Source organism: Rattus norvegicus, chromosome 7 (genome assembly GCF_021556685.1).
Source record: "Rattus norvegicus strain SHRSP/BbbUtx chromosome 7, alternate assembly SHRSP_T2T, whole genome shotgun sequence".
Classification (NCBI taxonomy): Eukaryota; Metazoa; Chordata; class Mammalia; order Rodentia; family Muridae; genus Rattus; species Rattus norvegicus.
This window is the reverse complement of record NC_141540.1, coordinates 121,879,494-121,896,194: the sequence shown is the minus strand read 5'-3', so window position 1 is coordinate 121,896,194 and position 16,701 is coordinate 121,879,494. Positions and strand designations below refer to the sequence as shown.

The window sequence follows — 16,701 nt, the reverse complement described above, 5'->3', positions numbered from 1 at the left end:
GAGTCTGGGGTATCATTCTTCCGTGAGTCATGGACCCTTACAACAGACAGGTCCAAAGGGCTGAGATCACAGTTTAAAGAGAAAAAAAAAATCCATTTCTTATGGGCCTAGTTATGTGGAAGACAGACAAGTACCATGGTATGCCAGGGTTAGGCACTTGCCACCAAGCCTGACAAGATGAGTTGGACCCCTGGAACCCACTTGGAGGAAACAGAGAACTAACTGACTTCAATAAGCTGTCTTCTGATTTTCACACATACACTGTGGCATTCATGTATCCATATACTATGTAAACACAAATGCTTTTAAAAATCACTAGCTGGTATCTCAGGGTTCTCTAGAGTCACAGAACTTATAGAATGTCTCTATACATATTAATGGAATTTACTGTAATGACTTACAGTCTGTAGTCTAATGAACCTAACACTGGGTACCTGTGAACGGGACATCCAGGAATCTAGTAGTTGCTCAGTCCCACGAGGCTGGTTGTCTGAGCCAGGCTTCTGTAGAGTGGGTTCCAACAGATGTGCTGGCAAGTAAATGTTCCAATGTCCTTATGTAGGCCTCCATCAGAAGGCTAATGGTGTATACCACCATGCCTGGATCTAAAACTTGCTTTGTCCCACACTGACCTTAAACTCAGAGATCTGCTTGCCTCAGTCTCCTGGAATTAAAGGCATGCACTACCTTGCTTGGGCCTACGATTTTCATGGTCACTATGCCTCAAGATTTCCATGTCAAGATCCAAGTCAGAAACCTGTCTCCCAGCCTCAAGATCTGGACCACAGGTGTAGTACCCTCCATTACTGGACTGTAGTTCATTCCAGATGTAATCAAGTTGACAAGCAGGAATAGCCATCACACTGGTTATGGTGTCTCATGGATATAATCATGTACAAGTATCATTGCAAGTTCAAGGCCAGCCTGGGCTACACAATGAGTTTCAGGGCAGCCTTGGCTATACAGCAGGACCTTATTTCAGAAAAAAACAAAAAAATTACTGAGCTGTGTATTTTATACACTTGACCATACAAATGTCATCTTTTAATCAGTTGAAAAAGGTTTTAAAAAAAGAAAAAGGAAAAGGAAACTCTGAAATGTAATGTTTCTGGGAACTTTAGGCCTAAACTGTTTTCTCAAAGACCTAGTTTCCCACTCAGATATATCACAAAACTATCTGTCTTTCTAAATAGTGTTCTCCAGTTAAAACCTCTCAATTGTGAGCACTGTTTACTACCAGAGAAAAGACCAGATGGATGTTTTATTGGTAGCCAATATCTCAATAATGTTGAGCAGCAATAACCATAAACGTCACAAAATCCTCAGCCTCAGTCCCAGATCTTCAAGTCCAGCCCTCATGTTCTAGCTGGTTGGCCTAATACACTCAGAGTTAAACAATATCACGTTTCCTAAATTTCTTTTCCTATTGTTATCCCTCAATTTTTTTCCTTTGTTCATTCTTTCCTGCTTCCATGTGCATGGTGAGCACTCATGTGTGATATTTGCATGCGTGGGTATACATGCCATGTGTGTGCAATCATGTGAAAGCTCAAGGTGATGTCAGGAATCATCCTAGATCACTCTTTACCTTAATTGTTGAGGCAGGGTCTCTTCTCAATCAAACCCAAATCTGTTGATGTGATTTAGTCTCATTAGCCAGCTTTAGCTAGGAGGATCCCTATTTCTATCTTCCCAGGCTGGAATTACAAATGGGCTGCCATACCCATCTGGCATGTACGTGTGCTCTGGGAACCAAACTCCTGTTTTCCTGATTGTGTAGCAAGCACTTTCAGCACTGTCACCATCTCCCTAGTCTTCTATATCTCATAATTCTTTTGTTTGTTTGTTTTTCAAGACAGGGTTTCTCTGTGTAGCCCTGGCTGTCCTGGAACTCATTCTGTAGACCAATCTGGTCCCAAACTTACAAGAGACCTGCCTGCCTTTGCCCACTGCCCAGTGCTGGGATTAAAGGCATAAGCAACTGCCACCCAGTAATGCATCTTCTCATTCTTATGTAAACAGCATCATAATTTACTAAGATCCCTTAGTAAGAAGTCTGTAATACACATGAGCTCCTAAATCTCTCTTCCTTAATCTCACATTCAATGAGACTCCAAGTGGGACTTGTACCAAGGGCACTGAGCAGGTGTTAGGCACTGTTAAAGAACTTTAAAAACTGTTAAAATCACTACTGGTGTTGTTGATAAGTTCTTCAAGTTCTTACCTTATGATAAGAACATTCTTGTAAATAAGCACACATGGAGGGAGGGAGTGTGTTGACTCAGGACCGTTGAGCTATTGTACTCTCCCTTGCTGCCCCACCTTCCCTGAGCAAAGCGACTGCCAGTCAAACAGCCAGATGCCTGCTTCTATTCTAGCACCAGCTGTTTTAAACACACTGACACATTCAGGAAAACACATGATGATCCAGCTGCTTGCTTTCACTCCTGAAAGCACAAGGCCCAGTGAGGACTGTTTCAAAGTACCAGATGTTTTGCTATTAGAAACCTCAATGAACTCGAGGTGACTCTGCAGCCAGGGAGGGTGCACTTTCCCTAGTGGCCTACTAGAGGGACTTCTGTGACCAGTCTGGAAAGAGACACTGCTGACTAGTGCAAACACAAACCCTCATTTGCACAAGAGGTTTACTATGGTGACTATAGAAGCAAGCAGGCTTGGTTGTAACATTATACTTAGTGCCTTATCTCAAGAAATTTTTGTTTGCCTTTTCAGGCTCAGTCGGGAATAAAAGAAACGACAGTGAAGCAGTGGCAAAGGTGGCAGAGGGGCAGCAAGAGCAGAACAGCTGGAACGCAGAGCTGAGAGGCCACGAGCAGTTGAATAAAAGGCAGAACTGAGCAGTGGGTAGGCTGAGCTGCACACACAGGAACATGTGCACATCCACACACCACACACATGGACAAAAACAACAATAAAAGGTAGCTGCCATCTGCACAATGAGAGCTGAAGTTATCCCTTTGGTCTCCATATACACACAAACAAAGACAAGACACTGCAATTCCTAACACTGTAACAGTTTCCCGTCGGGTCAGGCATTTCTGCCGGTATCTGTGAAGTGACAGCATCTGCAATGCAGAGGTGCAAAGCGAGCACTCCATGTGTCAGAATCAAAGCTGCTCTGAAGCTGGGTGATCCAACAGTGACAAAACACTGCCCAAAACACCGTGTGCTCATTATACATCTGATTTGGCATCATATTTTGGTTGATACATGTTCAGAAATCTTTTGTCAGATTCTCACAACTCCATGCTCTTGACCTGTCTCAAACAGGTAGCCTATCTCTCACTCTCTTTCACCTTAGCTAGGAAGCAGGCAGCTTGGTCTCTGGACCTCGTCACCAACTCACACAGCTTCACCCCAAAATCCACTATGAAAATGAAACAAATCCTAGAATTTGACTTTGTCCACAAAATTCCTTAGCTCCTCCTTTCTGCTGAAACCTTCAAGGAGGCTTCATGGCTTGTTTTCAGGGTGCTCTTTCCCAAAGGCCCTTCAGATCTTAACACAGGAAGGCTTACTATTCCCTTCTCAATATCCGTATTTGCTTCTTAGTTGGCTTGCTCTTAGGACATGCCTGTCTTCCCAACCCCCTTGTCTCATCTGCAGCGTCTGACCTGGGTTGCAGATCACTGCTGTAAAGTGACAAAGTTGTCCCTTAGCAGGGGTACATAAGTTCTCCTCCCACCTCAATCCCTGGTACTGCCTGGAAGACCCCTTCATCTCCAGGGCCTACACACCAGTCATTTCCATTTTCTAGAAGGGGCTGCAGACCTCTAGCACTTCCTTCTCTTTTTTCCCCTGCTCCCATACCTCTACTACTGCAGTGCCTATGACCCTTTGTTCTATTTCCCCTTGCCTGAGCTTGGGTTAGTCAGAAACAATGTAATCTTTGTGGTCAGAACACAGCCGTCCAGCACCGACATTCATTTATTTATTTCCACAGGCCTTTTCCCAAAAGGTAGACACCAGAATGAGTGAATGTCCCATCGCTCCTTCAGTCAGTACTTCCACAATTCCCCAATATAAAGGGTCCATCCACTAGGCAGAAATCCCTGCTCCACAAGACCCAAGGCTGTCTTGAGAATTTATCCCACACAACGCCTCTCTTTCACTCCTCTGATCCTAACTACAAGCCGGTCTCTTTTACTCATCCCCACGTCTGCTGCTCTGCCAGGCAAGCATCACCGCCTGCTCCCTAAACTCTTCGTCTACACGAACTCTTCTGCTTTCCCTGGCTCTCCCCATCTAAGGAGCTCCTCTTTCTCTTGACCCAATCCCCATTTTCAGTAAGTCTGTCTCTTCAACTGACAGATACTTTGCAACCTCTCTTAATCTAAAATTTATTTTTGGCTTTATGGTCTCAAATTTCTCCCTATTCCTTTTTTTTCTTTTCTTTTCTTTTCTTTTCTATTTTTCGGAGCTGGGGACTGAACCCAGGGCCTTTCGCTTGCTAGGCAAGCACTCTACCACTGAGCTAAATCCCCAACCCCCCCTATTCCTTTTTTAAAAACTACCCCATCTTTAGCCACCTGCAACTCAAATCTTCCATCCTTCCAAGTGTTGGGATTACCATGCACCACCATGGCCAGGTTTTTAATTATTTATTTTTATTTTATGTGCACTGGTGTTTTGCCTGAATTTGTATGTCTATGTGAGGCTGTCAGATTTTGGAGTCAGACAGTTCTGAGCTGCCGTGTGTGTGCTGGGATTTGAACCCAGGTCCTCTGGTAGAGCAGCCAGTGCTCTTAGCCACTGAGCCATCTCTACAGCCTACTTTTTTTTTCATTTTCTTAAGATTTATTTATTTTTACTTTATGTGTATGAGTCTTTTGCCCACATGTAAGTATACTACCAAAAGAGGGTGTCAGAGCCTCTGAGACAGGAGTTAGTCAGCTGCCATGGTGCCGGGAACAAAATGCTTGTTCTCTACTAGAGCAGAAGTGATCCTAACTGCTAGACCACCTCTCTAGGCCCCATGCCTGCTATTACCGCCCAAATTTGTAAGAGTAAACTACAATCAGCATTTCCATTTCTCACTAGTAACATGATTTTTTTAATTATTAAAATCTGCAATGAAGATTGATTGATTGCTTGATTAACTGGTTTCTATAATGTGAGGCAAGTGCTCTACCAGTTAGCTACGCCCCAGCTCTTATATATATGTTTTTAAATATAGAATAAGATCTCCTCCCCAATTCTTATCTCCCTTCCTTTTCTATCCTCCCAATCTGAGTCATGATTTTCTTTAAAACAATATTCACTTCAAACAATGCTACTAGTAAGGAAATAACACATACAGCTGAATCGCATAGAGTGATATAACTCAATTTTCTTTCTTGTAAAGCCCCCGCCCCAGAAGCAGCAGAGAGAGTTGCATGCTCCCACAGTTGCCACATGCCATTCTAAATTCTGCTTGGGGATACCCTGTTGTTTTTCTAAAATATTCTGCACGTTTCTATTATGTTTACTTTTCTTCAAACACAAGCCACTAAGTACAGCTCTCTTCATTGGCTGCTTGTTCCAGGTAGGCACTGCAGTCTAGGAACAGCTCCGTCAGGTGCCAGACGTTTCCTCTATTGACTTGACATTTCCTCCCCTTTGACTTCCGTCCTCTCCTCTAAGAAGTCCTGTAATTTCACATTCAGTTCTGGGGCCGATCCACTAACATTTTTTTTTAACTTACCCATGTCTATCATCTCACCACTATTTTTCTTTTCTTTTTTTTAAATTTTATTTATTATATATATGTGAGTACACTGCAGCTGTCTTCAGACACACCAGAAGAGGGCATCAGATCAGATGGTTGTGAGCCACCATGTGGGTGCTGGGATTTGAACTCAGGACCTCTGGAAGAGCAGTCAGTGCTCTTAACCACTGAGCCATCTCTCCAGCCCTCACCACTATTTTTCATCTTTCTGAGGATTCTCTCGACTTTAATCTCCCAACACTTAGAATAAATGTGTATTTTTCACATGGTTCTAGAGAAGGAACCTAGAATCTGATACACATTAGACAATGCTCAGGAACTGCAGTACATCATCCTTGCTCTCATAAGCATTAGCTATGAACTCATACGTGCTCAGCACACAGCTGTGTAACCACCACTGCTCTACCACTGAAAAAGAAGTTCCCATCTGAAATCCAGTATTACTCAAGAACAAGTCCTTATTTCCCACTCTTGGTCTTTGAGCTTTGTGTCCCTATAGACATGACAACTCCAGGTAGGTGGGATGATACATTTCTTTTTGCAACTGCTTATTCACTTAGCATAATATTAACAAGTTCACCTATGTTGCAGCACCGTGTGCGTGTATATGCCACATGCCACATTTTTATCCATTCACCTATTAAGGAACATTTTGGTTGCTTTCTACCTTTTAGGTCTTGTAAATGATACTTTTACCAACACAAGTAGACAAATATTTGTATCCCTGCTTTCACCTTGCAATAAATTTATATGCTAATGATTATTGTGTGTAAATGTGTGTGTACTTACTTGCATGTTTATGTACATGTCTTATGTGTGTGGTGTGTATAGGGGTGTGTGTGTATGTGTGTGTGCACGTGTATGCATACCATGGTGTGTATGTAGAGCTCTGTGGAGTCAGTTCCCCGTTTCTACCTGTGTGGGTTTCCAGGCATGATGGAACCACCTTCACCCACTGGGCATCTTGTAGGCTCCCCAGTAAATTTTTATTACTTCTATTATTCCCTAATCTCTACGGACATTTAACAGAGTAGCCACCACTACCCCTTTGAAATTCTTTTCTACCTTATACTCTTATATAGATTTCCATTTTATTTCCTTCTGTCTCCCTCACCCACTATTGGGGCCTGTGGATTTATTACTTAGACTCAGAATGCTTTTTTCCAGTATTGTTACATGAAAACTTTCTATCATTTAGACACCCACTGGGGTGCCATCTCTTTGAGCAGAGCTTCCCTGAAGCATCTTCCATATTCACTCACTCCCTTGAGTAACCCAGATCACTCCAGAAGGGCCTCTTGTTTGTTCATGTGCTCTTCTGTTTGGCTCCCCATCAACAATGCAAATTCCTGATCAAGACACTCTGAATGTCTTCTTCACTGTGAGCCTGGCCCAAATAAGATATCTGACAAAGCTAAAGGGACGGGATACTGTTCTTGATTCCCTGCTCCCTAAGCATGCTCCTCTCCCAGCATCTGTCCCTGAACTTCTTTCTCCACATTCTGCCACTGCAATTTGCTCTAATCTCACAAGTTCATCCACTCCATTTGGGTGATTTCAAATTCTGTCCTACATCCTAAACCATCCTGTCTTTCAGTCATGTATCTGCCTGAAGGGCGGATTTAGTGATAAGGATAGTATACAGCATCTCAAACCTTGTATGGGAAACAACATTCATTCTCTTCATTTCCAAACCTGATTTTCTCTTGGGTCCTCTTACTACTTAAGGGGGTTAGGGCTTTAAGACCCTCATTCTAGCTGCGTATAAGTCAGTCTTTTCCTAGCAGCCTTCAGATGAAGGTGTAGAACTCTCAGTTCCACTTGCGCCATGCCTGCCTGGATGCTGCCATGCTACTACCTTGATGATAATGGACTGAACCACTGAACCTGTAAGTCAGCCTCAATTAAATGTTCTCTTTATAAGAGTTGCCTTGGTCATAGTGTCTGTTCACAGCAGTAAAATTCTAACTAAGGCACACCTATATCACATTTGTGTCTGAGATTGTCTGTGGGAGATTGTCTTGACTGTTAACCAATGCCCACGGTGGGTAGAAGCAATCCCTAGGCAGGAGGTCCTGAAAGAAAGCTGGCTGAGCATAAACCTGCCTGCCGATGGTAAGCATCCTCCTCCATAGTTCTGGCTCTGCTTCTTTGTCTTGGAAGTGAGTTCCTCAGTGAGAAACAATGCTATATGGGATAGCAAACAGGCCTTCTTTCGAGATCCTGCCTTGACTTCCCTCAATGATGGACAGTGGATTGAAATTGTAAGCCAGAATCATGAACAGAAAAAAAACAACCAATCTGAATCACAAAAATAATATTAGTAACAGTGACAACAAATTCATCCTCTTCTCTATTACCATTCAAGCATCATCCTCGTTCCATGCTTGTCTCAGCTTCTCCCATCCCATTCCTGAGCATGTTTCAGTGAGACCCACTATTATCATGACTTTAAGATCCATGAAACCTTATACTGTGCTAATGTCTCACTGAGGCAGGAAGACTGCAAATTCAAGGCCTGCCTGGGTAACTGTGAGACTGTCTCCAAACAGAAAAATAGGAAGAAGTCTGGTGACATAACTCAGTGGTACAGTTCTTGTTTGGAATGCATGAGACCCAGGCTTCTAACCCCTAGCATAAGAAATGGAAGAAAATATGATTTAGGAAAAAATAGTCAGGGAGTTGAAAATGATCATCATAATTCGTTCTTTATAAGAAACATAAAGAAGAAGTCAGTCTTTAATCCCAGCTGCACTCGGGAAGCAGACACAGGTGTTCAAAGCCAGGCTGGTCTACACAGCGAATTTCAGGCCAGCCAAGGATACGTTATGAAGTCTTTTCTTAAAAATAAGTAGCCATGCAGTGGTGGCACGCCCCTTTAGTCCCAGCACTTGGGATTGTGAGTTTGAGAACAGCCTGGTCTACAGAGTGAGTTCCAGGATAGCCAGGGCTACCCTGTCTTGAAAGCCCAAATAAATAAAATAGAAATAATAATAAATGGAGGGAGCGGGAGGGGAGAACAGAAAAAAGAAATATAGGGCTGGTAAGATGGCTCAGATAGTAAAGGAATTTGCCAGCTAGCCTGATGATGTGAGTTCCATCCCTGAAACTTGCACGGTTAAAGAAGAAAGATGACTTTCAAGTTGTCCTTTGACTTCCACAAATATACTCTGCGGAGTGGGGAAGAGTGTGCGTGTGTGTGCACATGCGCGTACACACACACACACACACACACACACACACACACACACACACACACACCAGAAGATGACCCAGGAAGGTGGTGGGTTTCCTTCATCATGCCTCACACTAGGACCTACACGAAGGCTCAAGATACAGAGACAATGGATGTGCAGGGCTTGGCTTGGCTCAGTTACTCTCCCTTCCCCCTTGAGTTTCTGGAACAGAGCCTGTCTATGTTACCCAGGTTGACCTTGAATTTATAATTCCCCAGTCTCAGACTGAGTGCAAGGATTATGGTTATGTGCTACCATGTGGGATTCAGATTCTCTTTCTTTGGAAATCTCAAGGTCATACAAACATTTCAGTCTATCTCCTCCACCAAGAATAATCAAAAAAAAAAAAAAAACTGTAAAAATGAGGATTTCGTTTTCCTTTTCATAACCTGCTGCCTATTCTGGAAACTCTGCAGTCTAAAATAATCCAGTCTCGTGTCACCATCTTCTTCATCCTGGCATCTAGCACTCTACTTGCCGTGGAGTAGACTAAAGACAGCCCTGAGTATTTTGCCAAACTTCTCACTGACAGGTAGTAATGTTGCCTTTTGCCCTTTAAATCTGGAGTCCTTCTGGGACTTGGTTTAATCTGACAGAACATGGAGGCCTTCTGTGGCTAGACCTTAAGATATCTGTGGCTTCTGCATTCTTGGAACATACCCTGGTGGATCCCAGCCACCTTAAGGCAAACAGAAAGGTCACATGGAGATGCACCTCGATGCTTAGTCAACAGCTTCAAGTTGAGCTCCTAGCTGGCAGCTGACACTGGCTGCCAGCCATGGGTTGAGTTGTTCTGGACGTTTCTGGACAACTGGGCATCCAGCTGATTGCAGAACCAGCCAATACAATATTGGAGCAAAAGAACTGCCCTACTGCGCTCAGCCAACTACCACCAAGTCATTACAGACAGCACAAGGCTGTCGTGGGAACTTAATATATGTAAAGACACTTCTTTTTATTTTTAGAACAAATTAAGAGTTACCAAAAAAATTGCAAAGATAGGGCTTTTCTAACCATGCCCTAAACCCAGTGTATGCTCATTTTTACCCTGGTCCTAACCTGGCCCATTTGTCACAATTAAAGAACCATAATGACACATTATCATTTACTGAAGTGTGTATTCCACTGAGATCTCATTAGCATTTACACATGTCCCTGGATCCCACTTAGGATTGCACACTGCATGTAGTCATTGTGTCTCCTTAGGCTCCTCTTGGCTGTTTCTCAGACATTTTCATTTTCCTTGATACCTGCAGTCAGGTATTTTGTAGAACCCCCTCACAATGGCATCATCCTTGTAATTTTCTGAGTAGAGTAGGGCATTGAGTTTAAGGAAGAAGTGCTACTTAACACTACATCAATGGCACATACTGGAAATATGACATCACTGATAACGTTGAATTCCATGCTCTGGCTGACCTTGACAGATCTCTCCACTATGTGGAGCCACATTAAAGGAAAGGGAAGTTACTATATGCATCCTTCAGAGTGGAGTATCTACACAGGCCCTTCTACTTATAACACTGCTTAGCCACTACCACACAATCCTATACACCAGAAACCTAATACTCTTCCTCCAAAGCCCAGTCCAAGTATTCCCTCTTCACTGTGAAGCTTCCTCTAAGGAAGAGTGCAATGCTTTAAAGTAGATACACATAATAACAGTACCATAGCCCACATCTGACTCTCACGTAGGCTCAAGTTCCCAGTGTGCAAACACTATGCCCACATAGCTTGGTACACTTATAGCTAGGCTACAGTAAATCTTAAGTACCCAATAAGTGCTTGCAAACTTAATTAACTAGATGCCTATAAAAGTATAGCATTTTTGATAATATCTCAATAAAAGAAAGAAAGGATAACACCAAACAGTTAAGGTCCAAATATATGTCAGTAAATCTACAGCAATGCTAATGCTCGCTGCTGATACACAGTTCTATCTGTTGTAGCTAGGCAAGGCACCAGAAAAAAAGATCATTACATTCAATGAGTGAGAGCCACGGTGACAGATAAAATGTATTTCAGGTCAACAGGCACATAGATGTCAAATGAAGTGGGTCACATGAGTCTCTAAGGGAATGAGGAATCAAGTGCATACCTCCTACCTTTAGGCGCCATTAAAAACTTTACAGCACATCATTTTCATACTTAACCTCTGCAAGTGTAACAAAGACTGACTCATGGTGAGTGTGCTGGATGTATTCAGTGTTCTTTCTTATATACAGCAGGGAAATTAACTAAGAAGTGGTCCTTGGTAAAAGTACAAGGAATAAGCACTGTGCTTCTGAAAGAAGTATTTGGGGAACTTCTAGAGTTTTACTATGACAACTCTGTTGATGTGCATGCCTTTAGTGTTTATAACATGCACTTTCACTAAAATTCCAAGACTGTCGTTGGCCATATAAAACTGCATTCCAGTGATCATTCAGGGAAAGATAAGCAATAATCCTAAACTAGTATGGAACTAATATTCTTGTTTCCACGTAAAACTCTAGCACACAAATCACCAAAAGAAAACAAAACAAAATCACAATGTAATAGACACCTCTGTGTCAGCACCTGGGACAGTTCCTGGCACACGACAGTGATCGATAAGTATTTGCTGAACTAATAGAAAAAGAGAGAAGAGGACTAAAGAAAACAGTAAAAGTAAAATTAAAAAAGGAAGCGGGGGGGGGGGGGTTGGGGATTTAGCTCAGTGGTAGAGCGCTTGCCTTGCAAGTGCAAGGCCCTGGGTTCGGTCCCCAGCTCCGGAAAAAAAAGAACCAAAAAAAAAAAAAAAGAAAGGAAGCCGGGTGTGGTGGCGCTCAGTCAGGAGGCAGAGGGACATGGATCTCTGTGTTCAAGGCTAGCCCGGTCTACATAGACAGTTCCTGGACAGCCAGGGATATACAGAGAAATCCTGTCTCAAAAAACAAACATGAAAAGAAAGGTAATAATAGGATGGATGAGACAGATAAAATGTGCTTTTTGTGTAAACTTAGTGACTTGAATTCAAGCCTAGGAACCCATAAAAAAGCGAACCACATAAAGTTGTGCTCTGACCTCAAGTTTAATGTGAGGCATGTGTGTCCACACACATCATACAATATTAATAATTATTTTAGAAATCAAAAAGTTATAAGAAAAAATACTGGAAAGTACACATTTACATAACTTAAGAATTATGCTATGATTTACCTACTGTGGGCTTCTGGAAGCTACTGCCTACTTCATCTCTTTTTTTTTTTTTTTTTTGGTTCTTTTTTTCGGAGCTGGGGACCGAACCCAGGGCCTTGCGCTTCCTAGGTAAGCGCTCTACCACTGAGCTAAATCCCCAGCCCCTACTTCATCTCTTTTGGGCAGAGAAAAAACAATTAGAATCTACAGTTCCCAACTCTCGACAAGTACATAATCTCTAATCCTCTCTGAATGTAAGCACCTCCAGGAAAAAGCCTGGAAACCGTTACAGCATTCTAAGATTCTCTTCACGAGGAACATCATGCTACACGAAGCTGTCCTTCCCAGGCCACCCTAAGGCATTCTTGCTTTCTATTTAACATCCTCTCCGTGTCTTGTCTACATACTGACCAGCATACTTGCTTCTTACAGTCTTAATATCTGCTCCGTAGCTTCCACTTTAAACCTTTCCCCTCAAGAAGAAATCTTGTTATTCGGGTTCTCAATTATGCAGCCCACTCTCTAGATCCCTGATTCCATCTTCGAGACAGGACAAAGAAAAGCTGAACTCACTCTTTCCTCTAAATCTCTTTTTCCCTATCCCTCACTCCTGCTAAGGAAGAACAGGAACTCAGATGCCATGGCACGCTGGCTCCTAGCATCCATCAAGCTTGCAAATCTGCAGCCCATTTTATGTTTCTACTCTGATCCTTCCACTTTTTCTTCCATCTTTTCTTCTTTTCTCAAGCGAGCACAGCCCTCTCCAGTCTTTAGAAAAAGGTTTTGAGGTTGGTGGTGGCAGCAACCACAGTGCACACTTTAATCCCAGTGCTCAGGAGGCAGAGCAGGCAATTTCTGAGTTTGAGGACAACCTGGTCTATAGCGCAAGTTCCAGGACAGCCAGGGCTACATAAGGAGACCCTGTCTCAAGGATCAAAAGCAGGAAGGAGCTGGGGAAATGGTTCAGAGGTTAGAAGCACTAGATGTTCCACTAGAGTTCAATTCCCAGCACCCACATGCAGCTTACAACTGTCTGTGACTGCAGTTCCAGGAGATCTATGGCACCAGGCACATACACGGTGCACGTGTATACACATGAAGGCAAAAATACTCACACAAATAAAATAAATCTTTTTTAAAAAGAAACAAAACCTTACAAAGCTTGTAAAAAGTTTTATTAGAGAAATTTTATGTATGTATAAAGTGAATTTGAACGAACCTTTTCACAGCCACCTCCAAGATTCAACAGTTGTCCAGTATCTGTTCTTTTTGTCTCATCTATCCCTTAACTCATCCTTCCCCATGTTCATTGACTACTACTTCACAATTGTAGTGGGTACAATTGATCTGTGTCTACTTGTAGTTTTTATTATTATAAATTTACAGCATCCTATCAAGCACAGAGCTTCTCCAGCAAAACTATCTCTCGTAGGTTTTCTCATGCCGCTTCCCTTTAATAAGTCTTTGCTGTTGTTTTAATAAATAGGTAGGTACTTGTTAGGCTGTCCTCAAACTTTCTGGACTCAAATTATCAGGCTCTTCTGTGCTAAGATCACAGGCCGGGACTGCAGGCATCTTCCACAGTGATGTGTCCTATCACTATTTTTGTTTGTGCCCTAAGATAGGGTCTTGCTATGTAGCTGAGATTGATATGGGATTTTCATATAGTCCAGGTTAGCTCAAAGTTGCAATCCTACCTCAGCCTCCTAAGTGCTGGAATTAAGGGTGTAAATCACTATACTAGCTTTCATTACTTCCTTAATATTATATTTATATCACACACACACACACACACACACACACACACACACACACACACACACACACACACACACAATTTGCAGGGTGCTTGCTTGCCCAATATGAAGGAAACTCTCAGTTTGATCTCCAATAATACCATATAAACCAAATGTGTCTATAATCCCAGCACTTCATTGGTTTGGAGAAAGAATCGTGGTGTGTGGGGGTGTGGGGGATGTGTGTGTGTCTGTGTGTCTCCTTTGTGTTTGCACAGCAAGGACTTTCCCTTTTTCTGGAAATTCCCCCATTGATTTGAGATGCAAAAGGACCTCAAGCCCTCCTAAGGTGAAATCGGTTAACTTTAAAACACATTTCAAATCTGCCTTTCCTTTGTCTCCAGTACTAGCACAGGAACAAGGGCTTCTCTCTCACCTGACAGCTGCAACTCAGGGTCCCAACCCCTCCCCTACTTCTGTCCAGCAGTCTCCAGATGGTAAGACTGATGGCTGCCCAGTTCAGAGAACAGGTCCACATGTGGCCTTTGAGGAGCACAGGCTCTACACCCTTCTCTAATCTGCTATCACACTGGGCCACCTGGGCATCTGATAGTTCCTGGAACAGGCGGGGGCTCTGTAGCCCTTTCTTCTGTTTAGAACACTGCTCTCCTCACTTTTCATGTAGTCAGCCTCCTGGTTCTTTAGCTAAATATCTGTCTCAGAGGCCTTCCTCCACCGTCCCAACTCTTCTTCCTAGTCACTTTCTAATCTATGTATTATTTTCTGTTCTTCGCAGTACTCACGGTGGTTTATAATTAATATCTTTATATTTATTTCTCTCTTTAAAACGTGACCATCCCAAGAATAACTACTCTCTGTTATAGCATCTCATAATATGTGATTAAGAATTACTTATTGAGGACTGGAAAGATGTCCCAGTCACTAAGAGCACTCCCTGCTCTTTCAGAGAACTCAGGATTGGTTCTCAGCACTGACATGGTGGTTCACAACCATCCATAACTCCAGTTCCAGGAGGTTCCACACCCTCTGCTGACATGCTTATGTAATGTACAGTAGTGGTGTACATATATACACGCAGGCAAAACATTAAAAAATTATTATTAAAAAAAGAAATAGACTTAGCTCAAAACCCCACTTTACAGAAAATGTTCTACTTATCCTCCAAATCAGCTTTCTATTCACAGATATCCAAAATTAGGTTAAGATACTACTGTAAAGTTCTACATTAACAAAAATCATTACAAATATAAGATTTTATACAAAAAAGCAAGACATGAAGATAAAATTTTTTTAATTAAAAAGACTGATGACAATGAAGTTAAAATCCAATTTTTCTTTTTGTTAATGTGAGACAAGGACTTGGTACATAGGCCTGGATGGATTTTCTTTCATTTGATAGCCCAGGCTGGCCTCAAATTCAAGGCAATCCTCCTGTCTCAGTGTCCCAAGTAGATTAAAAGTATGTGTTGTTGTGCCCAGCTGTGTTCTCTCATTTTTAATCTGATTTTGACCTAATATGTCATTAAAAGAAAGCCAATGTTTCCTTCCATCCCAGAAAACAGAATTTGCCTTCTATATTTCTGGCTTGTTTCAAACTTTCACAAGTATATACAATTTTCACAGTATAATTTACAATACAATGCTAGTACCCTAATCTCTTAGGAGGCTAAGGCTTCATAAACTCAAGGCTTGCTGGGTTGCTAAGTAAGTCCAAGGAAAGCCTAGGTGATTTAGCCAGAGCTTGTCTCAAAATAAAAATTTAAAAAGGGATAAGAGTATATAGCTCAGAGACAGAATTTATCTAGCATAAGTCAGGCCTTGGATTTTATCCACAGTCAGTTGGTCGGTCAGTCTGTCAGTCTGTCTGTCTGTCTCTCTCTCTCTGTCTCTCTCTCTGTCTCTGTCTCTGTCTCTCTCTCTCTCTCTCTCTCTCTCTCTCTCTCTCTCACACACACACACACACACACACACACACACTTCAGCAAAACTTACTTTTAAGTAATCATGTAGCATGGTGAAGAACACTGAGAAGGAAGATCTCATCAGTCTAGTTTCTAAATTCACCTACAACAGAGCCCCGGCTCAGCCCCTCCACTGCCACTGCTGCTCAACTTCTCTGCCAGCCCCACGTGGCTCTGTGGAATAACGTACTGACCTGGGAGCTGCTCTCTTCCTCTACTTCTCCCTCATTGGTGTGCATGGGAACAGATTCTGTGCAAAACTCTGCAGACACACACAGACACTGCCTGGGAAGTAAAGAGAGAAAACACGAGTAAGGGACTTCAAGGTAAAAGTCTGCTTTTTCAAACACTTGATGAAAATCCATCATGGACATCCTGGGTGAAGCAATGACTTTAGGTGGACCTCTCCGTGTGCACGAGTATCATACGGCATCTGGGAGGAGGACAAAGAGGGAGAGCTGGGGCAGAAAGCTTCCCCAGCTTGGAGGACAGTTGGAAAGGTTCAAGTCACTGGGGGATTAAATAGCTTTACATTTCTCAACCCATTTGTTTGCCTTTGGCAAAGGTGATAACGGAACTCTTCAATGACTCTTAGAGTAGACTCCTGCCAGAAAGGATGCCAATGAGCAAAGATGTGATATCACAGTGTGTCAGTCTCGTCTGGAATTGACTGAATTTCTTGGTTATAACTATGTTCAACATCCTTGGCTTTTGTAACTGGTTGTTTGAATAGATATGGTCCCCACGGATTCATGTGTTTGAATGTCTGCCCATAGGGAATGGCACTATTAGGATATGTGCCTTGCTAGAGGAAATAGGTCACTGTGGAGGTGGGGCTTTGAGGACTTAAATGCTCAAGC

At 42.5% G+C, this 16,701-nt stretch overlaps 1 protein-coding gene across 20 annotated transcripts in view; it reads right to left on the bottom strand.

Moving 5' to 3' along the window:
- The window catches only part of Tnrc6b (trinucleotide repeat containing adaptor 6B), a 217,497-nt gene that overhangs the window by 147,569 nt on the left and 53,227 nt on the right, over window positions 1-16,701 (bottom strand). For 16 of the 20 annotated variants that reach the window (XM_087555665.1, XM_087555680.1, XM_087555670.1 and 13 more), the window contains 1 exon segment: window positions 16,036-16,126. The exons of the other annotated variants lie outside the window; for them this stretch is intronic. In XM_087555665.1, coding sequence (XP_087411791.1) covers window positions 16,036-16,080 — 45 coding nt within the window. In that variant the 5' untranslated portion in view covers window positions 16,081-16,126. 20 annotated transcript variants of the gene reach the window in all.